Source organism: Falco peregrinus, chromosome Z, assembly GCF_023634155.1.
Source record: "Falco peregrinus isolate bFalPer1 chromosome Z, bFalPer1.pri, whole genome shotgun sequence".
NCBI lineage: Eukaryota > Metazoa > Chordata > Aves > Falconiformes > Falconidae > Falco > Falco peregrinus.
In genome coordinates this window covers 20,641,365-20,669,142 of record NC_073739.1, presented here as the reverse complement: position 1 = coordinate 20,669,142, position 27,778 = coordinate 20,641,365, and the positions used below count along the sequence as shown (strand labels likewise).

The following is a 27,778-nucleotide window of genomic DNA, read 5'->3' as shown; positions in this document are numbered from 1 at the left end:
GGTTTGATTACCGTTGGCTTTAGGCAAGACATATGGATCCCTCAGGAACAGCAGCACAGGCTGGTGGGACAGTTTGCTGGAAAGGTCAAGAACAGGGATGTCAGTATCAAGGGACAGCAAACAGAATATTCTACAAACTAGCGCTGATAAAGTGAGGCGGTTGAGCTGTGCAGGAGCTATGCCGGTGCGTTTCTGCACACCAGTGCTGCCCAGAAAGGGCCTGCAAAGCCTGCCCCTCCTCGGCCCCACAGCGAAACCGCTAATGTTTAGCTGGAGGTGAAGGGGCTGCATCCAGGAGTGCCAGCTTGCAGCTAGCTTGGAGAGCTCCTGGCCCTGCTCAGCTCCCTGGTACTTGGTACCATGCGGGCTACAAGATCACCTACAACCAGGCTTGCCTCCATAGTCTATGGGCTCTTCAGGCCACCACGTTCTTCCAGACCCCAAAGTGGCTGCTGTACACCTCACCCACAGAGAGAAGGTTCTTGGAAGTCCCTCACATGGCTGTCTCCCACCCTGGTCATGCTACAGACATGCCTCCCTGGCCAGCACCAGCTCTTTCTGCTCTGCTCTGTACACTCACCTGCCAAGTGGTGCAACCAGATACATACAAAGCTCTATTAAACGCATAGGGGAAACCCCAAACCTCCAATTCCTTCTGCTAAATCTTCTTGTTATGAAGGTAAAGCATCCCCAGAAATATTTCAGAGCTAGGAGTATTAGGGTTTTGTAAAATATTTCTCAATACAAGCATAAGGATCCTCAATTCACACTATAAATGGATGGATCTAGTACAGTGGATGAAACTAGCCATAATATTTAACAAACACATCGAATTTTAATGCTAAACTACTGCTATTTTGTTAACTGCAAGGAACAAATACAGTAAACACCAATAGTTTCAAGTAGTTTATAAATCTGGTGTCCTAGAATGAGTAGGAATCAAGCTCACCTTGATTCTTCAGATTCTGTTTCATCAAAAGAGCTGCAAGTAAAGTGAGAGGAAACTTTGGTTACAACCACGTTAACTCTACAATTTAGAAAAAAACCTAACACCCAAATCCTTGACGAACCATCAAAAGCAGAAATGTTTTTGTGGTCAGTAGCTGCATAATGCAGTTTGATGAAATGAATGTGGGAGACTGAATCATTTTACAACCACCACTACTTGGAAATGACAGCATCTACTTTACTGTAACAGATTGACAAGCCTATCTATCTATCTGTCTATCTATCTGTCTATCTATCTATCTGTCTATCTATCTATCTATCTGTCTATCTATCTATCTGTCTGTCTGTCTATCTATCTATCTATCTGTCTATCTATCTGTCTATCTATCTATCTGTCTATCTATCTATCTATCTGTCTATCTATCTATCTGTCTGTCTGTCTATCTATCTATCTATCTGTCTATCTATCTGTCTATCTATCTATCTGTCTGTCTGTCTGTCTATCTATCTATCTATCTGTCTATCTATCTGTCTATCTATCTGTCTATCTATCTATCTATCTGTCTATCTGTCTATCTATCTATCTATCTATCTGTCTATCTATCTATCTATCTATCTGTCTATCTGTCTGTCTATCCATCTATCTATCTGTCTGTCTATCTGTCTATCTATCTATCTGTCTGTCTGTCTATCTATCTATCTATCTATCTATCTGTCTGTCTGTCTATCTATCTATCTATCTATCTATCTGTCTGTCTGTCTATCTGTCTATCTATCTATCTATGAAGTGTTGGGGTACAGTCCCACTGAGGGTATTGGCTGATATCAGTTAACTACAAGTGAAAACTACAAGTCTGTTGGCTTCTGAACCATTCTGGAGACTGCTCTGGGCCACAGACATCTCCGTGTAAGACAGCCTCAAAGTTATCTCCACTTTTTTCAGTTTGCCTTCTCTCCACTGCAGATCCACACAGCCTCCGCCAAAGTGGAAAAGGGCCATGTAGGTTTCTGGGGAGCAACTCCTGGTAACGTGTCAACTACACCAGCTTGCATAGCAAAAAATTGTTCTCCCTACAAAGCTTACAGCTGCACATGGTTAACAGAGCTTCCAGTTACACTGTTTTGGGTATTTCTGTAGTCATTACACTCATCATACTAAGATTTCCTTCTCCGACCTTGATCAAGAACCTTTCCCAGGAGAAAGGCAATGGTGCTGTTGGGGTGGATGTCATCAGAAAGGTGGAAGACTCCGTTTTCAAACACACAGAGGGAAACCATAAAATTATCACAAAATGAACTGCTATTGTGTGCAGATACTATGATTGTAAAACACAAGCAAAGGCTTTCTATGCAACTTCAGTGTTTGTAAATATCTTACATTTTAGTAGCTACTTCAAGATCTGCAACAAAATCCTATTTTTCTCATCTAAACTCTCCTTTGCTTTCCAAGAATATAACATTAAACCTCACTTCTACCATTGAATAGGCTGGATTTATTTTACCACCTTTTGGGGATATATAAACATACTTAACATGAACCTAATACCCATTTATTTTACAATGTTAGAGTTGGCAGCAAGGCCATTTTAAGTCAACAGAATTGCATCAGCACTGAGTGGATATCGGCCTTTTGCCGTCCACATATTTTTCAGTAAATGAGAGCTTACCCACAGCTTTCTGCTTTTGGCAAGGTAGGTACATGGCGAACATTCAGGAAATCAAGAAATATTTTAGGGAGCTCTTCATTTTCTAAAATAACTGTCTGTAGAAAAAAGAAAGGCACAGTAGTAATCCAAGATTTTTTAATATTTCAGGTATCGCACTTTTATTCAAGCTACCAAAACATTTCCCACTTGCAACACTTCTCAATTCTTCTCCATTTTTTTTTACACCTATTTTGGAGTGCTTCATTTCAATAGAAAACCACAGATCTTAATGAATCACATATAATTACATTCAGCTTGTGCTACTACATTCTTTTTCACCTGCCATCACTGATGCCAAGCTAGATGTGTCTCAAGCAGAGATGTCAGATTCTGGAACTAAGTTACTGACACACTCATTTGTGAACAAAATTCTGTTTATTTAAAATATAAAATAAAGGAGATACAGCTCAGTTCTTTCACATTCGCCTCACAGAAGACTCCTGTCTGGCACATCAGTGGAAGAAGGAAGTCTCCACTTTGTGTAATTTTATTAATGCATGCCTTGGTAAACGCTAACAAGAAAAACTCTTTAACTGGCTCGACAGACCAGGTTATAATATACTGCTTATATCTGTGCTGTGACTCCTAATGACAAAGCTCTGACTCAAAGAGCTGCTGGGTAGACTGGCCATATCCTCCCATGGCAGTGACGTTATGGCCAGACTCCATCCTCCTTTGTTTTTCCACTGATGAGACAATTTACAATTTTCAGTTAATTAATTACAAGTACATTTAAAAATATGTAGCAAATAAATGAGATGCGTAGGTGCACATTTATCATGAAAGAATGACTTTTAAAGGAAACAACAGGTCTCTGACAGTTTCATAGAAGCAGGCCAAGAATAATTGCTGATCTTTAATTTCCATGAGGCAAACAAAACAGTTCATAAATTCAACCAATGTCTCACCTGAAAGATTAATCCCCTATTTATTTACTGTTCATACTGCCATGCATTCTGATAACACATGTGCTTCACATGCAAATGAAAGCCACAAGCTCTTCCCTAACAAGCTTTCCTTCATAAAGTCCTGATCCGGTGTGAATGTATGCGTGGAAGGAACTTCGCCAGATTTATAAATAAAACAACTTGTACAAGTAAAGCTACCCACATGCATCCTGTTCATTTTCACACTTCATGTTAGAAGAAACAAACCTAGAGAAGAAACAAGACTGGTGATGGGAAGAAACATTACTCTGCTTACATTCAGGAGGCAATGCTCCTGCATGTGTATTCTTCTACATTACAGTGTTACTAGGGAAATGCAAGGGTATGTAAAGGATAACAGGATCACAAAAAAATTAGGAAATTAGGCTGGAAGAGACATCGAGAGGTCATGTAGGTTTTACAGCAAATGGGTTTGGTTATTTGTGTAATGAAAACCCCGTTAGTGTAAAATCTGATACGCATAGACTTACAACAGAGTAACACATTTGAAAACAAAGATATTTAAGAACTGGTTATTTTTTTACGTTACATTTGCAATTCAGAGTCTACATTACTTCAGGCCATCACTAACAAGTTTGAAAAAAAGAACAGGGAAAAATACAGCTTTTGAACTTTTCTGTTCCAGATTTTAATGGATGTAACAAACGGTGAGGTCTGAACTGTTGGCAAGTGTTAAGCCTTTCAGTTCACCTCTATATGAAGATGCTGCATTAAAAAAATACCACTTCATTTGCATTCTGCAAAATCAGCACTCTACTGTTGCAAAATTTATCCTGTTCTGCATTCAGGTTATACACAGAAAGAGGGGTTGAGGTGGATGCATATTCAAAGGGTGTGTGAATTGCATAACAATGAGTATGATTCGCTCAAATAACACCATCTTACTAATTATATGCAATGAAGAACCACAAAAAGTTGTATAGAGATGTTTAAGGGCATCCAGTGCTTACATGCAATCTCATACTACACCTCCCGACAGCTTTTTCCAAAAGTTGAGCTGCCTGCTGAGGCTGCTGAACAGAACAGTGATTGTCACATGGAAGAAGACAAGGATACATCACTGTATGACAGGAAAACTGGACAGCTCTTACAAACCTATTTGGTTTTACTTCCACTTACTCCAGATTAATATCTCCTTCTTTTAGTTTTTTTTCACAACATGCATCAAGTCAACCCAAGCCCTGCTAACCCTGTCCAGACCAAATATATTTCACAAAAAGATGTAAGTAAACAGCATCTGTTTTAGTGTGTTAATCCATATAGTTTGTTAACTGTCAATAACTCTGCTTTGGTGATCAATAAACTTGAAAACGTAGGATTTGCAGAGAAGCAAATGCAATTTTGCACTGCACTGTATTTTTGATGATGCCTCTGTTGATTAGGAATTTTGTAATTTCCAGAATGTTATGAAGGGAGGAATGACTGCATTGAACGAAGTAGGCTCTTTCAACTAATATAATGTGATGTGACATGCATTTTAAGGAATTTAAAAATAAATGAAGGTACAAGTTAATTATACTATGGGGACAAATTATATTCTGGCTTGACTTCATTGGCTTCAACACAAAAAAAGGCCAGCAAATAACCAAGCCTTTTGATATACACAGTAGAAACCAAAGGAAAAGAGAAAAAAACTTGGGAACAACAGCAACAAAAACCCCCAGCCCAGCTACACTGGATTAGGTGTGTTTGTCTAGCTGCATTTCCCACCTCTGATGGTGGCCCAAAGTGGATGTCCAGAGAAAAATTGTAAGCATTCTCAGCTTTCTATTTAAGTTGTTTAAAAAAATACTTTTAAATCAGAAATAAATGTTACCTTAATTGGCTTAATTTACCTAGAAGAACCCATAACACAACAGATTTTTGACTTCCGACTGAAAACTTGTAAGAAATATGTATCTTGCAAACTTGATCTTTAAATAATAGCTGAGCAGAAAAGGAGCCAGCAGGTACAGTCTCTAAATCACTATCTATAATTTGTGATGTAACATGCTCAACTGTAGCCTTTGTTCAAGTGAATACATTACATTGGCTTGTAAACGCGACTACTACCTTGTTTGCTCTGCAACACAAACTTAGATATACATTTTCAAAGAAATAAAACCTCACAATAGGTTTGTTAGTAATGTGAATTTCAAATATATCTGAATTCTACCAAGATCACAGCATTGGGTTTCAAATACGGGCCTCAGCACGCTGAGTAGACTAACTCAAGAAAAAAACCAGCATGTGTATTTCCTTCCTAAAATAAGTAAAAAAACCCAAAACTAAAACACCTAATACAACCTCTGGCAAGTGATTTGGGAAGCGACGTTTTTCAACTCATTGATTGCAGCTGAACTAAGTGTATAAGTGCCATATTTTCTTAGAAAATCGTAAAGGGTGTTTATCTGTTACTGTCACATTTTAATGAACTACTCCATGCCTCAGGAAAAAAAAAAAACCACACAAAACCCCAAAACAAAACACAAGGGAAAGCCTGGTGTTTACATCAGCAGAAATGTCTTTTTTATTGAAAGGGCACAATTATTATTATGTAACACAAATCACAAAAATCCCAATTTTTCTACCTTATCAGTTTCATAAGATCATGTTCCCTAAGGATGTCATTGATTAGTTGCACATGTTCTTTCAGTGACATCTGAAATACTTAATTGTCAGCTATCTTTTCTCCTTCAGCAAGTAAAATATAGTCACAAAATTGCAAAGGGACTTGTTCTTCCTTAACCTTAGCTAGATGCCATCATGCAGTGGAAAACAGTGCTAAAATATCACAGGATAATGCTCTCCAACAAGGGAGACATATAAACAGCATAATGATTTCCCATGAGTTTCCTTTTTAGAAAATTGTCATGTTGGCCAGGTTAAATAGTGACATACCTTCACAGAGGACACTGCGAAATCGAACACTGGCATTCTAGTTAGGTCCAAACCTACTCATCAGCCAATTATAACAGTAACTGAACACCTTGCTGAAAACCTGAACAAGACTACTTTGCTAACCTTAGGAGATCATGCCACAGGAATGCATCATTTTCACAGATTGTTATTATTATTGTTGTTTTTAATGAAAAAACATTTTAAAATCAATTTCTTACAATCATCTATCATACTTGCTCAAGGTTGCTGGAAGAACTGTTGGAGGGTCAGAAATGAGAGGAGGGAGCTGCGTTACAAGGTTTTTAAGAGTCCTTACAGACTTTTCCATTCAATCGGGTTTAGTTTGAAATGCTATACTGTTAGGGTGAAAAAGTTCATGACAGTTTTTCCTCTCTTCACAGGGAAAGATGCTTCACAATACCTAATTCCGTGGTGCAGCTAAAATGGGGGAGAAGAAAATCAATACATTCCAGCTACAGTAAGTAGGCTGGAGTGTCAGTCTCCACTGGGACCAAAACCCACATCTTTTAGAACGCTTTAGAGTCTATATTCTTCTATTAACCTGCTTTCCCTGAACTGCTTTACACAGTCCCATGAAATGATAAAAAGGTTACCAAAAGAACACATTAACTAAAAGACAAGTAGACGAAGGAACCAGACTTCTAAAAGCAAGTACTTTTTTTAAAGTAATAGCAGATACAATAATGTTTTATATTACCCATTGTGAAGAACTATGAAGAAACTCCCTTTTTCAGTGAGAATGTCACTATACGTTATCAACAAGAATTACTTCTAAATAAGCTGCCACTTAAGCTGTCACTGAAGGACTCTCCACTCTTCATTACCACCAGAAACTGATGGGCAGTTTGGTAAGAACAGGAGGAGGTTCTCAAACATGGTTAGAACTCTGTGTAAAGATACAAGAAGCATGCAAACACACATACAACGACACAGAAGTGGTGCTCCATATGAAGTACCAGTTACCTAACTGTCCTAGGCTGCATATCAGAGGGAAGGCAACAGTAAGAGTGCCATCTGCACAGCGGAGCTTCAAAGGGCGCAAGTTACTGACTGTAGGCATTATATGCCAAAATACTTCCAACAAAGATCTGTAAGTTACTATTTGAAAGTTAATATAAAGTCACAAAAGTAAAAAAAACCCCACAAAACCAAACAGAAGCACAGGGGGGAACTACACCTCTGAACCTCAAGACTGGAGAATAGTAGAAAAATTCTTGCATCAACTTTCAGATCAATTTGTTATACTTCCAGTGAATTTAAAACTCATCAGGTATCTCCTGAGTGACAAATCCACCTGTCACAGCATTCTCAAGCTACACAGAGGATAAATGAACTAATGGAAGGGAAGCCCAATAGGTTAAACAACTGCAGGACCATCACTGAAAAAAATACATGCAGAAATTAATGGCAGTGTCTATGACCTATTAACATTTTTACTCAAGCCTTACCTAACCTAACTTTAAAGCACTTTACTCATTTTGATTAAAATACTACCAAGTAAGTTTTAAGGTAGTGAGTACTTTAGTTAGAAAGCTAGTTAATTACACATTTACAGTCCCAACTAATATTCAACTACCAAGTGCAGAGAAGATTGGCTTGAGGTTAAGTGTACCACTATAACTCATTCAGTGTGAAAAATACAATTATTGACTTCTTTTCGGAAAACTGGTAACATAATATAGTGGGAGTAAACAGCTGATCTCTCTGCAACAAAATAGAAGACTAGCCCTTGAAAGATTAGAAACAAAGTGCAACAGACTACAGTTCCTTTGAAAAACAAAAATGAAAGAAAGCAGTCAATATAATTTCCTGAGACACTGCTCAAAGGACTGGAGGTTAAGACAAAGCTGGATGAGAAATGGAGAAATCAACAGAGCAAAAGGAAAAGAAGCAGAAGGGCAGGATGAGATAATGATATTTTAAAAAGTTAGTAGGAACAAGAAAGGCTTTTAAAAATAACAGGAAAAAGTAGTACAAAGAGTAAGCAGATCCTTTATTGACAAAGACAGACACCAAAATAAGCGTTGATTTTAAAATGGCTGAAGTGTTTTTTAAAAGTCAATGGACCACTAAGACAATTGACAATTAACAAGTAATTAAGACCATGTCAATAATGCTGCTGATAACAAACAGATGCAGGAATACCTTAGACAATAATATATATATCTCAACCAGTAGTTCCAGAAAATACACATTCTAGGATGGTAAAGAAATTAGGTAGTTACGCTTGAAAAGTCTTCTCAAGAGTACAGGGGAAGAAGATTCGGAAAAAAGCAACCACATTTACAATCCACAATAAAACAATAGGTAAAACAGAAGAGATTTAAACTTGCAGTACTGTTTTCTGAAAGCTTTAAGGAACTCAATACAAATATGCTGCAATGATACCCCCTTCCCCCCACAACCCCCACAATGTTCAGGCTGCAAACTTTGACACCTGGCAAGTTTGGAAACCTGTAGGTTGTTGGTTTCTCGCATACTCAGATGCTGCCCTCCTATGCTGATCCTTGTGCAATGAGGAGGAGGTTGGATGTGGAAAAAGAAGCAAACCCCTGCAATGGTATCTGATCGGGTATTTAAAGACAATCATAAATACATACTCTAATCCAGGGGTCCTCAAACTACGGCCTGTGGGCTGGATACGGTCCCCCAGGGTCCTCAATCTGGCCCCCGGTATTTACAGACCCCCCCGCCGGGGGTTGGGTGGGAAACCAAGCAGCCGCAGATGACTGCCTGCCGCTGCATCCGCGCCGGCCCCTGGTTAAACAGTTTGAGGACCCCTGGTCTAAGGCAAATAAAGCTGGTACTGAAAATGTCAGTTCTAGATTGTCCAAAGTTGCAAGTGTTTCTTCAGTTCTAAGAATGTTCCTCTAAATATTGGCGTTTAGTGCACGTTCCTGTCTTCTTAGTATGTGACAACCCTTTGTTAGAGTCATAGAATCTTTTAGGTTGGAAAAGACCTTTAAGATCATTGAGACTAACTGTTACCCTAACACTGCTGAGTCCACCACTAAACCATGTCCCTAAGTGCCACGTTTACGTGTCTTATCAATACCTTCAGGGACAGTGACTCAACCACTTCCCTGGGAAGCCTGTTCCAATGCTTGACAACCCTTCCAGTGAAGAAATTTTCCTAATATCCAGCCTATACCTCCCCTGGTGCAATTTGAGGCCATTCCCTCTTGTCCTATTGCTTGTTAATTGGGAGAAGAGGCCAACAACGCACCTTGCTACAGCCTCTTTGCAGGGAGCGATAAGGTCTCCCCTCGGCCACCTTCTCTCCAGTCCCCCAGTCCCCTCAGCCGCTCCTCATCAGACCTGTGCCCCAGCCCCTTCCCCAGCCCCGCTGCCCGTCTCTGGACACGCTCCAGCCCCTCAATGTCCCCCTTGCAGTGAGGGGCCCAGACCTGAACACAGGGTTCGAGGGGCGGCCTCAGCAGTGCCCAGTGCAGGGGGACGGTCACTGCCCTGGTCCTGCTGGCCACACTGCTGGGGACACCAGCCAGGGTGCTGCTGGCCGCCTGGGCCCCCTGGGCACACTGCTGGCTCCTGCCCAGCCGGCCGTCACCCAGCACCCCCAGGCCCTTTCCCACCAGGCCCTTTCCAGCCGCTCTGCCCCAGCCTGTAGCGCTGCGTGGGGCTGGTGTGACCCAAGGGCAGGACCCGGCACTGAGCCCTGCTGAACCTCACACAACTGGCCTGGGCCCATCGCTCCAGCCTGCCCAGGTCCCTCTGCAGAGCCTCCTGCCCTCAGGCAGGTCAGCACTCCCCCGCACCTCGGTGTCATCTGCACACTCACTGAGGGTGCACTTGATCCCCTCATCCAGATCTTTAGTAAAGACATTAAACAGAACAGGTCCCAGCACCGAGTCCTGGGGAACACCACTTGTGATCAGCTGCAACTGGTTTTGACTCCATTCCCCACCACTCTTCGGGCTCAGCCACCCAGCCAATGTTTTACCCAGCAAAGAGTACGCCCATCCAAGCCATGGGCCGCCATCATCAAGCATCAGCAGTCAACACTGCTAGATTTAAATTCTGAACCCTCAGCATATACTTTTGGATTTCCTTTTACTGAATCCTCATCAAAGGATGTCTCTAATTGAGGTCATAAAATAAACATTAAAAAAAATCGCTTGTTACAATAACAGGCCAGCAAGATCACACAGTATTCCTGCACAGGGTATAATAAGGGAACTCACTGATGAATTTTCTGAATTAACATCAGTATATACCATACTGTTAATGGCTGCTTTAGAACCAGAGGAGTGAAAAAATGAGAAACACAATTTTAAAAATAAAATAAAATAAAAAAGAGCACCATGAGCGAACTGGGGATTTATAGACTAGTATACCTGTACCAGGGAAGTTAGTAACAAGTATAATAAGGAGCAGAAGTAGTGGGCACATGGATAAATCCATCTGGATGGAAAAGAACCAGAAGGCTGCTGTTAAGGGAGACCTTGTTTCATAAGTTACCACAAGCCCTGAAAGGATCAACAAGCACAGATAAATGTGGCCCTGTTGATAAAGCCTACTTTCATTTCCAAAAGGCTTTTGACAAAGACCCCTGCCACAAGCTTTAAGGCAAACTCTGAAGCCATGATCATTGCAAAGATGAGTAAGTAGTACAAGTTCTGAAAGAGATGTTAGGAGAACACAGCTCAGAGTGATGCATATTGGAAGAAAATAAACAATGATGGGCTTTAGACTGACCATCAGTGATCAGAGGAGTGAGATGCTGAGGGTTATAATATATCCCTCAAAAGACAAGCTCACTATCCAGCAGTAATTAAATAAAAAAAATCAGAAGTTTATTAGAAACTATTAGAAAAGGAATCAAGAAACCATTAGAAATTATTATATTATTACTATAAAAAGGAAGGGCTTTAGACAGAAGGAGGGACTTCATGAAACAGGTAGTTGAACCACGGGCCACAGGACATTGCAGATGCTGAAAATTTATATGTGTTTAAGGAGAGACTGAATAGATTGATGGAAGAGGAATTCATTGAACTGAAAATGCATGGAAATGGAAAGTGTATTTAAGGAGGAATTATCAAAGCGTATTCTGTGTTCTCCCTCATGTACCTGCTTTTGAGCACTATCAGAGGCAGGCTATTCTCCCAGAGGAACTAATCTGCTCCAACTATTATTTTATGCTATGCCAGCTGAGTTACAGGGTTAATTGTACTAGTCTGCAGTAGCAGATGGCTCTCCCAGAGAAGAAAGATGGAACATGGCTAGGAGATGGCCAGCTCCCACTCTCCTCCCTCAGTTTCACTCATCCTTCATGCCAGGTGGTTGGAGGAGGCCGTTCCCACCTGTCAGTTCTCACCAGCAAAACCCCACAGTGAAATCTGTCAGCTTTTGTGCACCCACAGTCCCTCTTCCTCTCCCAGCATAAGTGAGGGTGTAGATGTGCTGAAGGGACATGGGAGCTCTGTTCTGCTTTGTGGATCCTATGTGAAGGACTGCCAGGGACAGATGACCAAGCTGGCGGCTGACCCAGTGACCCATCTGCAGGCAGTGAAGACAAAGGGGTGACGCAGGGATGATAATCCAACACTTCTTTCTTGCTGTCAACTCTGAGAAGTTTTCTTTTAGCAATATGCACATTATTTAAAGATTTGCTAAAGTCAAATAATATTAGGAAAGAACAATGATAAACCAGAAACAAGTTAATGGAACACAAGAAATATTTTAAGAAAACTTAAAAAATTACTTGGAATGAAATATAGTTTGGCTTGTTTTACCTGTATTGAATACAAATTATCTGAGAGAAAATATATTTCTGAATTTAAAATAGAAGTGAAATGACTAACTTCAATTGACTACAAGTTTTATCTTAGACAGGCTGTGAGATATATTGAAGTAATTCACACTTCATTAAAAATGCTCCTTGACAGAGAATACAGTTTTGGCTGCAGAGTTTGTATTGCATGTTTACTTTCTAGGCATACTAAAATACATAAAAAGTATTTTTTCTACTGTTATTATGTTTCATTTCAAACAGCAGTTTGAAAAAACCTGTCATTTATTTCTGCACAGAATATGTTTACTATTTTTTCCTGCAGTGCTGTATTTTCTATTGTATTTACCTTGCTTGTAAATAGTCTTTTATAAGGAGGAAAACTATAAGCAAGCCTGAAGAAAAGGTAGAGGCTAAAGAACTAAAGCTGTACTCCAGAGCTAGATGCAACAGAGTATTACCTCAGCAGTCAGAGAAACAGAGGAGTAGCTCTGCAGCATGACAAACTCTCTTGATCCCCCAAACCTCCCACTCTCTGGATAATGTCACAGACTATTCTGTTCAGACATGGATGTTGGACTGGATGTTGGATTTTTTGGTCAGAAAATGTGGTTTTGGTCAAATAATACAGCTTTAAGAGAACTGAAAAAGCTAAGAAAACCACTGAAACACTTAAGAATAGCCTTGAAATATCATTTCCACTTCCTTCTTGCTTCAGAAGAAATGTCTACAGCTCTCCCTCATTTTCCTGGTTTTGCTGGGAACAAGAAAAGAGTCAGGTGGTTGATGAAGACTGAGGAAGTTTGCTACGGAAACAAGTCTCACTATCCACAAGAATGACTATTACATGCAAATATCATATAAAAAAATCTAGAAATAATCTGAGGATGACTTCCTCATCTGCATTGTTTCCACAAGGTACTGCAACAAAAATGCTATTCAACTCTACAATAACTTCTCATTTTGTCTCCCTGATACTATCTTGTCAGAGGTTTTGGGTCAGAGTAAACTCTTGAGAAATGACTTGACATTCCCTTTGAAACTAATTAGGCTAAGCAGCAGGTACCCAATCCAAAGTCAACAAGAGAATGTAGAAAGCACAGGGAATTCACTGCACCTGGGGTTAATGAACTCATTGTGTCATTTTTGCAGAGGTAAAGAAAGGGTAACATAGCTGACCAAATATATTTAGATTTACATGGTGGAGGGTTTTTGGGGTTTTTTCTTTTTAGTTTTGAGTGTCGGTAGTCCTTTCAGCACAAAATGTGGCGTTGAATCCTTACCAGACTCTAGGCTATTATGTTGGAAGAGTAACTGCAAGTAAATCACTAAGCTTAATTCTAAAAACTCTGAAGCTTGTATTAAATTTTAATCAGCTTAGTAAGAAAATACATGTTGCATTTACAAGACATCTACCTACCTTTAGCAGCAAAAGCAAGGTAAAAATCTGGTTTGTTTTTTTTTTCTGAATTAGTAGTTACTAACAATTTACTCTGATATCCTAATTCTGTAGTTAATGGGGCGGTTGCTTAGACAAGGGCAAGGAAGCACAAAGTAAGTTTTGACCACTAACGTGCTCAGAAATGAGAGGTACAGAGGGGCTGAAGGAAACTGGAGTCAGTCCTAACAGTATAAATAGATACCACAGGAATTGAACAATAACAATGTATTTGTTTTAATTTGTGAAAGCAACTGGTTTTCTCGTAGAATAACTGTAACAGAGAAAACTCTGTTTAAAAACATGTACTTTTCCAGGTCCCATTAAATTAACATCTGTTTGTAATAATTCTTATGTTTTAAACATTTCCCTAGCCCCACAGGAGAGCAAGACCCAATCAACTTAGAACAATGTGGTAAATGCTGTGCTGACAGCATTAGCCACTGATTCAAAAGCATCTGTTTTCTGAAAAAATCACTAAGGTTTGTTCTCTTTGAAAAATGTTCCTAAGAAATTTCTACCCTGGACTGAAACCAACAGGTTAAAGCCAGAGAGTCAGATTGTCTCTTCTTGCCTGCTTATGCTACAGAAGCAGCATAATAAATGGTCGAGATGTAGTGACAACTAACCATGTGGATATTAAAAAAGCTTAGACAGCATTTCATAAATTACACAAGCAAGTTGGAATCAATGTCAGAGAACTGAAGTTTGAACAGATGAGGTAGGACATTTTTTAACAGATGCTAATATGCACGTTTAAATTAAATTCTTGATAAATAACTACCCACCAACTATACTGTGAGAATATTTTGTCAGGGGTCATAATTCATGGATTATTTTCATTTAAAAGGAAGACAATATAAATGACATGGAAAATACCAGGGCAGTCATAACAGAATGAATTATTTTATTTTTTCAAACATCAGAGCAGGAAGACACTCAAGATGGTTCAAAAATCAACAGTAAGCACTTCCAGCAGTAAAAGTCACTGCAGAACAGTCAAGCGGGCAAGGAACACTTCAATATGTGTTGTCAAAATATTTAACTGGTCCAGTTTTGTTTTCAAGAGGCTTTTTTTGTTCACTTTCATACTACCACCCTTGTGAATCTTGACATACGGGTTATTTCTATGTTAAAACAGATTGATTTGAGGACCGCACCCCACTTCTCAGTACCACCTACCATACTACTCTTCCAGAAATATGACTTTAAATTATCTAAAATGTTTTGCCTTAGAGCAACCATTTCTATGCTCTATTTACTGAAATCCTCTTCTTATATCTACATTTCATAAAAATATGTCAAACAATTAAAGATCTTGTTCATGCCAAAATTCTGCACTAAATACCCTTTCAAATAAACTTCCAGAGAAACTTCTCTTTGTCTGTTGTCCCTCCTTGCCATTATAGGAAAGATCCAACAACACAAAACCAGTGAAATGAACTATTTGTAGAATCAAATCCAGCATATTGCAGTATGATTTTTTTCTTGCTAAGGCATAAGCAGCCTTTAAACAAGTAGGAAAAATCATGTATAAATAAAAAATACAGCAGCTAAGGAGCGTGGTGTACAGTCTGTGATGCTAAATTCTGGATGCTCTTAAGTACCTACTTGCTCACAGATACAATCTGCAGTGGAGATTAATGTTACCAGAAATGCTAGAACTAGACAAAGTAACTCCCGTTCTCTGCAAGCATGCAAACCATGCTTTTTGTTTGCATAGAGCTGCTAATAGAAGTTGCAAGGTTTTCCCTGCTTCTTCTTGTGAAAAAAACCGACCTCAAAACAATCCCCAAACCCCCTGTCCTTCCTTTTTCACTCCCACCACCCTGGCAGAAAACCTCACCTCTCTTTCAGAGAAATGAGCATGCCTTGTTACATGCTGCTCTGTAACTATAGGAGCAAATCAATAGCAGCTGAATGCCATCTGCTTCGGGCAGCAGAACAGCACCAAAAGTGTGAGCAATGCATCTTCCCTTATTGAAAGGTTATTTTATGCAAGTAAACAATTCATCGTCTTCTTGCACGCTTGATGCTCATTTACCACTTTTGATCAATAAAATATGCAAAACAACAAAAAAATTGAATCCTAAGAGTAGTTCTGATGCCAGTGTGATAGTTAATCAATATCAGGTCTCTGTTCAGTAAGGCAGGCAGTAGGGTAACTCCTTTATTGTATGAACCCAGGAAAAAGTGTGGAAATGTGTCTTGTTGCCTCTGAAATGCAGTAAGAGAGTAAGAAACACAACTTTCATCCTGCAAATTAAAAAAAGGGAGAACAAACCAGGAAGCCCTATTTTAACTGTAATTTTCCTCCCTCGCTAACTCACTCATATAAGAGTACTTCTGTCAGCTTGCCGGACCATTTGTTGCAAAGATCTGCTATTATGCTGTTGATAGAGCTATACTATCATTAACACAGATATTTGGTTAAATTGTAGCTGTTACAAGACACACTTTGGACAGCAACCCACTCTGTTCCCTTCTGAAGCTGCTCTACCTTATTAAGTCTTGGTTTTCAATGTATTTATGTTTCAGGTGAACTCAGTTTTTCTGTTAAAAACAAACTGCTATGGGAATTTCTTTTGCACAGTGTTTCTTTTAGTCAGACCACAAACTGCCTTATTACATTAAGCCTCCTGACAATTGATTCAAGTAGAATACTTCTCTCCCAACAAAGAAAACGACATCATTTTTATAGATACTGCAGAACAAGATCTCCAATTTAAACAGTTTCCTAAAATAACACAAAATACTTGAAATAACATTTGCTGCTTACAGAGCTCTACTTTAGTGAGCCATATATCCTAATATAAAAAAAATAAAATTCAACTACCGTTTCATTTGAAGCGGTATTTTGCAGATTATATCACAAAGATACAGCCACAAATTTAGTTGCAGATGGTATGTTCTGATCTGCATTTAATACTGCATCTTCTTCATTGTTCATATTCATTCTATTTGTACATAGAAACACAATTATTCAGGTTTGTGGCCTTTACTCACTTTTGGTTATTTGAACTGAATAAAAGCTTGGTATGCTTCTGTAAAAGAGCACCTTTGGCAGGGCTTCCATTTAAGAGAACTGCGAAGTACAAGACTTAAAAGACCCAAACAACAACTGGTTTTCCTCTATATTTGCAATGCAAAGACACTTCCCGGTGTACTGGTCCCGGACTTCCAGAAAAGATTTATTAAAGTGACGGCAAGCAATACTGAATAAAAAATAATTTCACGATCAGATTAGAACTAAGCACTAACTTGCAGTCAAGCAGCAGCACTTTACACAGGAGAGACAGAAAATCTCTTGTTCGTTGTTCAATTCTCATAATTCTTACAAAAACAAGACAACTGGAAGAACATATCCATAAATCAACTTGTACAGAATTTTTAAGGTAATTACTGGTAATTAACAAAGCACATATTTGCACATATGAAAAAAATCCTTTTTACCAACCATTGAAACTTATTAAATGTAAGAAAGGTTTCAATTTTGGGTTTATTTAAATCTGTGACTTAGAGGCAGATTTGTAAGCAACAGTTCAAATTTTTTCTTTTATAACCTTGCAAGACCCCAAACATTTGTATTTCTAGCAGGCAGCTACCCCTTCTACATAACGAAGCTTGGATCAAGCTCCTTCTGCATGCCTCCTTCAAAAATGCTCATGAGTTTATGTGAACTCCAATATACGGTTTGATCAACATTTATAGAAGCCAAAACAATTTTGATCAAACTAATAATAAAGAACATAGCAGTGAAAGTGCAGTAGCTTTGAGTCAATGACCCAACTAGCAGCAAGGGTATAATTTAAAGTCAGAAATTTCCAGTGCATGCACCGTTAGCCACAGTGAACCTGTTACTGCTCTAAAGGGAATTGTTTGCCTCTTATTAGATTTTCTACAGCACAGCCATAAGTGATAAATGTACTGCTGTACTCACTGTCAAGTTAATCAATGCTGCCAAAGTTTTGTTGACCTAACAGTAATCCATAAAGTGAGCGGCATTTTCTCTATCCCTATGACATCTTGGTCCTCAGTGGGGATACAAATCTTACAACAGCTTCTTAAAAAAAATGAAAAAACAAAGCAAAGGGGGGCGGGGGAGGAGACATTTTCAAAATTCTGTCTTTAAATTAGCAAACTGTGAGAATTCCTTGCCTCTCTGACAAATTGCTTAAAAAAGAAAGCTACCCAATGGATTCAGTTTGATGGTTAAAATACTAGCAAATGGATAACTTCACAGAGGATAAAGCCTTGCCTACTAAAAAGAAGGTAAAAACCAGTTTCAGGAGTCTTCCAAGGAAATAGCTGTGAACACAATTTACTTGTGACTATAGATTAGTGTACTGGTTCAAACTGAGCACGGTGCAGCGATTTTGAAGACAGTAATGTGAAAACAGTAATAAAAAATCACCACCGATAGAACTTGTCTACTGCTGTGTCTGGCTGTGATTCACCAGCCATGAGAGGCATCACCACTGAAAAGAAGAAAAAGTCAGGAAACAATCCCTGGTAGAACAAGCTGCTCTACAAACAAACTGCTGGCATGCTCTCACAAGCAATTATAGACATATGAAATATGAATTGCCATTGATTTTTCTTCTAGAGGTCACTCTGTTCCATGTTTTACGCACTCTAGGCATTTATTTGGGTGGCAAACTGACAAGTTTTTACAGAATTAACAGAGCAATGTAATCCTTGCTCAATCGCAGGTACTCCATTATGGTTCTGTTCCTTGACACTTGTCCCTCCCAAAACTCACTAGCGCGAGAGTCCTTGATAAAGGTGAGGAACAATGCAATTACTTGTGAAAAGAGACCATCCTAACTTGGTCAGCAAATGCTTATTTACTTCTGTGCTGATGGCAGACACACAGCGTCAGTTGTAGGACTGCATTTATCAAAGCATAGCAATTCTGCAGATAATGTTTTGATTTGGCTAAACCTCTCCACATTCTTGTTATTGAAAGATGGATGACTTCTCTGGAAAGGAGAAACAAGATTGCAAGTTATTATCCTAACAGAAGTAACATAGCTATCTGTTTAAAATTATCATAACATTAAAATAGTGCAAGAATGCCAAGCTGCTCTCTATAAATCTCATGGTTTTGATGTTATCTTCACACTTAGCAATTGCCTGATGTTCCTTAGTCAGCAACCAGAGAACTTAATTCTGGCCAGTAAAGTCCACAAATGAGGTTGAAACTGAGAATCATGAATTCATAAATCATACATTCTGGTATTTTTAGACAGCAATCTTCTTTACTTTGATGATTCATTTTTTGCACAAGTATTTGGTCTCTGTGTTTCCCAGGCAAGAAGAATTTGCAGAAAGGCTGTGTTGCACCCTTCCTTCTTAGTGGTTATTATATCCCTGAAGGCTCTGGTTTACCCTACAAGTAAGCCCTGGCATCTGAAACTAAGGCTGAATTGTTGTTTTAAATCACATTTCTTAGTGCCTTAATGAAAGGACAGAACAGTACTATAATACTGTGGTATAGAGAGCTTAATCAGACTCTAAGACTCCAGGATAAGCAAATGAAAGAGAGTATGCCATCGGTGCAAGTATGTCAGGGGAACTGGTGCCCTGAAATCAAAGCAGATGTGTACACAGTATAATGGTTCAGAAAGGATTTGTAGTAGAACTGAAGTCTAAAAAATAACTTGCATTCTCTGTTGACACAGAGATGACCTTCAACACATGCTCATCAGAAGACAATATTATGACTGATATGTAGATTGAAGAAACCTGTCAAGGAGACAAAATGAAATCTCAGGGGAAAAAACACCAAAATGAGAAAAGGTGGGAAGATGGGTAGTGACGTATGAAGTTGAAAGAATCTGCTATATATACAAAAATGGTAACATGGTGGTTGAGATAAAATATAGATACAAAAATGGCAACATGTTGGTTGTAACTGGTAAATATAAAACACTGAAAAAAGTTTGGATGTCTCCATCCAAACATTAACAAGCACAGCTTCTCCACCTGTTCCGTATCTCATCACCAATCAATGGTCCAGTGGTGGACTTCCCTCTGACTTCCTTGGTGAACATCACCACTTTGTAAAACTGAGCAAAAATAACTGACCAAACTAGAGCAATTCAGATTCCCCCCCCCCCCCCCCCCCCCCCACATTCCAGGTTTTTTTTGAGCTGCCAAGCCTGGCTGCTAGACCTCTTCACTGAGATGCTGTCTGTACTTTTACGTTAATAAGACTGTTCCTGAATATCAGCATTGGACCAGTTATCAACAGTTTCCTGTACCATTAGAGCACCACTTCATCACATCACCCACTAACTTTTATTTCCAATACTATAAAAAGACCCCGATATCCTATGGTAACTCACTCTTGCAGTACATGCCCTCATCATTCCAGCATTTAAAGTTGGATAACTAATTAAGGTTGCATGATTAAACTTGCCTGAACTTGATTAATTATAAAAAAAATCTACCTGTAAAGCAGGTAAGCACTATTGCATGGCATATAAGCACAAAGTCATTACAAAAAAGCAAACTGCTTCCTAATCCTGAGGTTATACAGCTCCTGCTGTTCAAAACTGTTAGCATGTATCACTGTGTGACCTTGACTGAGTCCAACTACTCAGAGAAACATCCGATGGGGTAATGCACAGACAGCTACTGAAATGCTGGTGGCTGCAAGACTGTTGATTGTGAATCCTGTACATGGTCTTTGTTCCTGCATAATCTCCTGCTCCTTTACAAGTGCTTTTGAAATGTTACACTAAGAAACTTTCCCACTGAACTAGGTGTGAGAGCTGGATCCCATGCTGAAAAGTGCACTTGGAGATCTGGATGCTCTGACATACGGAGAAACTGGGAGAAGTTTCACTCATCTAGCTTCCTTATGATTTCTTGGGGACATTCTCAACATTTTTCAGAAGTCAACATTACAGGAAAGCTGCTCGGAAAACCAGTTACTCAGAATACAACTGTGATCTCCTAGTAACTTGCCAGCAAGGACATAAATAAAAATGTACCCTGTGTTACGTCTGTTGCAGCATGTCAGTTATCATCAGTTCATGAGCTGATATACACCATACTATCACAGCTATGAATGCTCTATTTCCCTACTGAAGATGATATTCTGGAAAAAAAAAATAAGATGCTCAAAAAATGGACGATGAACTCCCCCAGTCAGATACACATAGCTGGAATGACATTTTCTCAGAAGGTTTTATTGGGAAAGTTATCACTGACCTTTTCATTTTCCTAGAATAGACATACCCAGTGGGTTGCAACAGCATAAGAAATAAGATTTTTATCCAACCATTTAAACCCCGTAATTCTACAAAAGCAAGACTCCAGCCACCTTGCTGCTGTAAAGGCCAGGGATGCACCACACAAACTGCTGTCCTAAGAGAGCAGTTTTAAAAGCTGTGGCAGCTGGTGTATTTGTACTGTCAGTTTACGCGAATAATGCCAACACACACAGCAGCAATGCAACTTACCCAGCCAAGGTAGTTCTGTAAAAACTGACTTGGAAATTAGTCTGGTTAGCGTGTAACACACTATGTGGATCCTCTCCTGCCTTCCTCTTGATGGAGCACATTACTCCAAAGCTTTATATGCACCACAAATATCAGCAACCGAACCAACATGTAATATTTTCTTTGAACAAACTAACACTCCAAGCCCATATATTTATTTCAATATCTAAAGTAACAGAGAGGTTTTCTCCTTATGATGATGCACCGTCAAAAAGCAAAAGGCTGGCACTTCAGTGGAGCATCCAGGTGGTTTTCCTACGCTTTGTCATTAAGGGAAATATCCAGAGTAACCATGTGCAGAATGATGCTTACACCATATGAGTCAATACCATTTGGCATGCACAGACAGCTGGAAAAAAGGAACACCAATCAAAAATGTCTAGATACGTATCATCAGTGACACCCACCTGTATTAAAGAGGAATCAAAACCCACTGTGCTCCACTTAAGTCTCTACCAAACAGAGGGGTTACTGGCTATGAACATAGGCAAATTACACTTAGAGATTACTGCGTCTACTAGAAAGCAACACACACACATCGTAGTATAAACAGGGCTTTCTTGAACTTCACATTCAGTTGGAGTAAATCTGGTGACTGGCTGTGAATTGTAGGATCTGTGATCTTCCCATGGTTGTTATTTCCTGCAGCACATTGAAGGAGAAATGTAGGTAGCAAAGGTGTCAAATACAGTTTGACATTCCCATAACAGAGGTCTTGAAAAGAAATGGCTTTTAGTGCATTTGTTGCGAAGAGAAACAAACAAGACTAATTTCTGCATCACAAATAAAAATTTCCTTTGCGCTTAGTGGTTACTCTCAACTCTATTTTGTTGCATCAGGGCTTCATATTGCTTTATGTAAAATTTGCATTCATTGATAAGATTGGTTTACTCTGACTGTTATACTGAGCTTTGAACTAATTGCTCTCAATTAATCTGTTCCACTCTTCGATAGCTTATTTATCAGATTGGGAAAGATAGATTTAATGGTGTTTGCTGGAAACAAGTTCTTTAATTGGAAATACCAGAGTGTTTAGCTCACTTCGTGCTCTAGCAATTAAGGACAATTTGGAAAAGCGTTTTTCCCCCTACTATTGTCTCCTTGATTAGATATCCAAAGAAGCAGACAAAACAAATGACAATACCACCTAGCAATATTGGTTCAAATAAAAGCCCAGCAGCCAAATTACTTACTATGAGAAATGTGAACCATCCCCATCAATTCCAATGCTGTGTTACATTCATTTTGCTGTATCTTTGCCTCCCAAGTAGGTAAATGGCAAAATTTCTTTCAAAATGCATAGCTCTATGCCTGCCTCTATACAATTATCCCTTTCCACAAATAAGCCAAATCAACAGAAGAAATTATTTTTCTTGATTAAGCTCCCACATTTCTCTTGGGATGAAACAAAACAAACAATTAATCTTTCCTTATTTGTTCTCAGAAGAACCTGCATCCCTTAAACGTACGATAACCAAGGTACCTGTGGCAGGCAGTCGGCAGCAATTAGGCTTGTGTTGAAAATGAATGGACCAGAGTCAGAATGCCTAATCTGCTGAGAGTTTCTACAGGAGGGCAAGGTTAGACCAGGAAAATTCCCTTGCTGTGGAAATACTGTTAAAAATTACCACTTGACTTCAGCATAATTAACAAGGTTTGGGAATTTATATGAACTGAGTAATTGAAAAGAATTAGCAAGAGATATATACATTAATCTTCACCAGTTACAATGTGCCTAATGAAATTAAAGGTTCTACTTCTACTTCACGCTTTGTTTCTGCAAACTTTTTTCACCTACAGAGGAAAAAGTATATTAGATAAAGACAATGATAGTTATGAGAAATTAAAAAGAAGAAACTGCATCACAAAACTTATTTTTTATACCAATAGTTCTTGAAGATTTTCTTATATATAATTCATAGTATTTACCATAAGCAACTCTATGATTTTTTTTTATTCTAATGTCTGTGTTTTTAAAGTCAATGGGAAAAATCGGTATCAGAATTCTAAATTCAGGCATCATTCAGTAATGTATATTTGTAAATGTACCTGCACTTAAATTCAAGTTTGTCTCAGTCAAGACATTCTACTATCAACAGTTTCAGTAAAATGACCTCTTTTACACTTAACTAAATCTGTATTATATTTGGACTACAGAGACAATAAGCAGGTGAAAAGAAAAATAAGCGCAAGCAATGCTGACGTGTGCAGCGACTGTTAGCAGAAGATAACAAGCATTTGTTATTCTCCTAGTCTACCCATGAGCACAGGACCTTCTCCCCTTAGTTCACTCTGAAATCCTTCAATATATCCTTCAGAAAGGAGACATACAAGATTGCATAAAAGCCAAGAAAAGGGAACACACACAAGGGAATTATATCTAATGCAGGAGGTTCCAATTTACCAAAGGAGAAGACTCACCAACCACCTTCGCCCAATCTCTCTGAGGAAGACTAGTTGTCTCCTCCTCTGCTCACCTCTCTCAGCTACTGATGGACTAGCTCTTCTTGCTTAAGCAGCCTTCCTCCAAAGGATTTTTCTGTTCCTGTGCTCTGTCCTTGCAACATATCTAAAGCAGAAGCTCAAGAATTACTGCTTATTTAGTTCAGTATTTTTCCTGTAAACCCCTATGATTAGTTCCACAGTGGTTTGGTTTTTTTTGGTTAGTGTTTTTTTTTTTTTTTCTTGGGTGTGTGGGTGTTGTGGGGTTTTTTTTGTGTGTGTGGTTTTTTTGTTTTTTTTACCTTTGGAATGGTCTACCTTAGATGATACAAACAATGCTAGATAGAAACATTACAGTTGTTACGGCATACTTCAAAATGAAGAATTGTTAGGTTAAGTTTAACAATCAAACCTTAATTCAGCTTCCTTATGTGTAAGGATTTATTTAAAGTCGCTCACACATGTAGTATGACCCCATGCTACTTTTTCCTCCCAGAATCAGTTCCTCATCCAAAGCCAGAATGGATGGCATTCAGTTATTCAGCATATATTTGGTATTTCATTTTCTTCCTCTCACCTCCAAATGTGGCTTATGTCTTATGTGCAAATTCAAATCCTGCTATAAAGACAGAATTATTCCCTTCTTAACAAACTTTTTTTCACCAGCCCTCATGTGCAGTTTATAAATGCATAAAGAATATTAATGACTGGTTTTCAGTCATGCAAAAAGTGTAGACAAAAGAGTACTCTCAATGTGCATAAAGGCAATGACTTGGCAGGCCTAGGTCAAAACTACGTGCTAATTTAGTGCTGTACACTACTGGACAACCATAACAGAACATAGTGTGTTGCACTACACATGCATTAATAAAATACCCTTTCACTAGAAAATTTTTCCCTTCAATAGCAATTCATTAAGTAACTTTACAGATTGATTTTGAAGATAAAGCCGTTAAGACTTAACTACTTAACTTGCCTTGAATATCCAATTTAAAAAAGCAGTAGTCATTTGTACACCAAAAAATAAGAACGTAAAACAACACAGAGTAGGAATTGAAAAAGTGTTTGACTGCTGTACATTGATTAAAAAGATGGAGGAAACTGAGTCTTTATACCATACTTAAGTCATGATAATAAAGATTCTTCACAGGAATTACAGCTCCCTCCTTCCTGCCTTTACTATAATAGACAAAAATTGTTTGGGCTTTCCCCCTGCCCCGTCAAAGAAACTCAAGCAAATCTATTCAATATTTATTAAGGAAAATTTAATGCCTAAACATCAAATGTGGAGTTGCTTCAGGATAAGGAAGGTCACCATTTTTTCCTTCATCATGGCTAAATGAAACAGGTATCTCACACTTTGTATTGCTCTAGAAGGAGCTATGTCTATTAGAGCAATTGGCTGTCAGCAGACTACAGTGACTACAGCAGCGTGCCAACACTCAGGTTTTAATACCCCTAGCTCTGCTTTACCAGGCTGTGACATCTTAGGCAAAGACATTAATTTCTTTCTCCCTCTTAAAATATCTTACAGTTATTCTGAGCATATGCAGGTCATGACAGAGACCATTGCTCACTGTATAGAAACGCACAATTAGTACAGTATGATGTTCATCTTAACTTGGGTGAAAGTATGTGATACAGTAGAGTTATGATATGCAGTACAATGAAAAACGAACAAGCGCTTAGACATGGTTTCTAAACCTGTCGTGACTTCTAACATAAATTCTGCTTTTAACTGAGTAAAATTTACTTTGATCAGCACTAACATACAAGAGTGAAACAAGACAGAAGTTCATGCAGCACAATTCTATACAGCAAAATCAAACAGATTATTGAAGATAAAGGAAAAAATATGAATCATAAGCCACAATGCAGCATCACTTGAAAAGCAAAAAATGTAATTCCTAAAATATAAACCAGGTAATTTTCCTAAGCATCCTTGAAAAATGCTTGGGATATTTCTGCAGGAAACACCTCTTGCAAACCAACACTCTTAATAAATGGCTCTCCTTTAAATTATCTACAGTATTATTTTGCTTTCCTGTTTTCTCTTGCCTTCCTCCTCCTCTTAACAAATATGCAATCCTGCATGTGTCAAGCACACTTCTTTAAAATCCACAGCCATCTAAAATCAGCTATGTATCTGTACCACCAAAGAAACATGTATGCACAACAGAATCTTAAAAAAGCTGGTCACAGCAATGATGGATTTAAGTTATTAACTGATCAAAAAAAGATGGATGGTGGTCTGCTTTTCTTAATCTACATCATCATCTAGATCTATTTAAAGATATGTGGTACACTAACAAACTTAGTTAAGGTTTCGATAAAATCAGTAGAATAATCTGCCCTGTTACATTGAGACTGTATTGATCAATAAAATCACTTGTACTAGGAAAGTACTGTTAAGTACTGACAATCCCAGCCATTAATATTATTTAACACTCTGCTCACAATCTTTAATGAGGACAAAGAACATTTTGTCTTTTCATACTTATCATACCATTGCTTTTAGAACTCCCTACAGGTGCAGTTCAACCTTGATTACTGCAGACTAAAGGGAGTTAAGAGAAGGAAGACACTGAATAATTTTGGATAATGGATAGAATTTTCAATGTGATTAATAGATGTGGGTGATTAAACAGACTTTCCAGCAAAACATCAGTTAAATCTTATTTCACCGAATCCAACTTTTACTTGCAACTTTCTAATGCTAGACTCATTCTTCTCAATGTATTCGCCTGCATTTAAAACAAAACTGGTTTCCAGAAACAGTAATCAGGAAGATAAGCATCTGTTCTGGACTTGATGGGAATTATTTTTTTTTTCCTGCAAATAAGCCAATTTGGTCTTAAATTAGTTAGAAATAGATCCAAACAGCAAATGTGTACATAGGACAAAGGGAAGGACTGCCACTGCAGAAATCTTTGTGGTGGTTAATGAATGACGCAAAGAAGTCAAAGTGATTTCTATCCAACTCCTGCTCTCAGAAGCCTAGTGGGAAAACCCCTACAGGTCAGGCATGCACAGAATAAGGTGGAGAAGAACAAATATAGGCTCACATTTTATACAAAAGTTTTATAGCTTAAATCTTGTTCCTCTGAGTTTGGCTTTTAAATACATAGCCAATTACCTCCCATGTGTAAAGCATTTGGTCTTAAAAGGCATTAGCCTTTACAAGCGGCTCTGCACAGTGGCATCTGACCTGCGCACCTCTTCATTATACCAGTATGATTCAACCATGTCTTCTCAGCCATATGATTCAATCTTTTTTCTTTTAAGGGTAGAGTTCGTGATACATAGAGGGGTCAGTTAATGAAAACACATTAGTATTTAATCAAATCTAATAACAAGCTGAAACACAAGTATGTGTTTAATTGCTTTAAGGGCCATGTAAGAAAGGTCATAATGGTTCAGACCAAAAGTCCATTTAGCACTGTAGCCTATCTCCAAAACCGGATATAAATGGATACCAAGGAAGAGTATAAATGAGCATGACTAACATACAAAACATTTTCCTTCAATACTGTAGCAGCCTTGAAAGTTATTTCCAGCTTGAGGACCTCCTATGCTCGATATACACTGCTCCTCCATGAACCTTTCCAATCTTCTCTTGAACCACTTTAACATTTTACATTCACAACACCCTTTGGCGAAAACACACAGGTATACAGGAATGCTTGATACAGAATGCATTTCTGAGAATATAAAAGAAGAACAATTGTAATGAATATTAACAATGACAGAATGGATAAATGTGATGAATGTGAACCACAAAGAAATAAAATTTGAATAGCCGAACAGTCATTGAATAGTTCTAAGATCATTTTGCCACTACATTTCCAGAACTAAATAGTAACTGACTTGAATTTTTTTCTATTGGGCAAAAGCAAGTGAATGTCTTATAAAAGTACATACCAGACACAGAGGTGTCAGTATTTCTAAACAGCTCCAACAGCACTGGTTCAAAAACGTCTACCTCTACAGACATTACATTTTTTTCTTCTTTAATATTGATAATGTAGTGTCAAGAACTGTTAAGATTTAGAAAGCACTAACAGGTTGCTTCTGATCCTAGAGAACTGTCGGCTTCAACCAACCCACAAACCAAGATCTCCCTGTCTTTATAT

The 27,778-nt window shown here is 38.5% G+C and overlaps 1 protein-coding gene across 4 annotated transcripts in view; it reads right to left on the bottom strand.

Moving 5' to 3' along the window:
• Positions 1-27,778, bottom strand: part of SNX24 (sorting nexin 24) — a 92,047-nt gene that overhangs the window by 5,636 nt on the left and 58,633 nt on the right. For all 4 annotated transcript variants that reach the window (XM_055790490.1, XM_055790488.1, XM_055790489.1 and 1 more), the window contains 3 exons: positions 2,616-2,710; positions 950-982; positions 12-76 (listed from right to left, as the gene is read on the bottom strand). In XM_055790490.1, the coding sequence (XP_055646465.1) occupies positions 12-76; positions 950-982; positions 2,616-2,710 (193 nt within the window). The remainder of the gene's footprint in view (positions 1-11; positions 77-949; positions 983-2,615; positions 2,711-27,778) is intronic.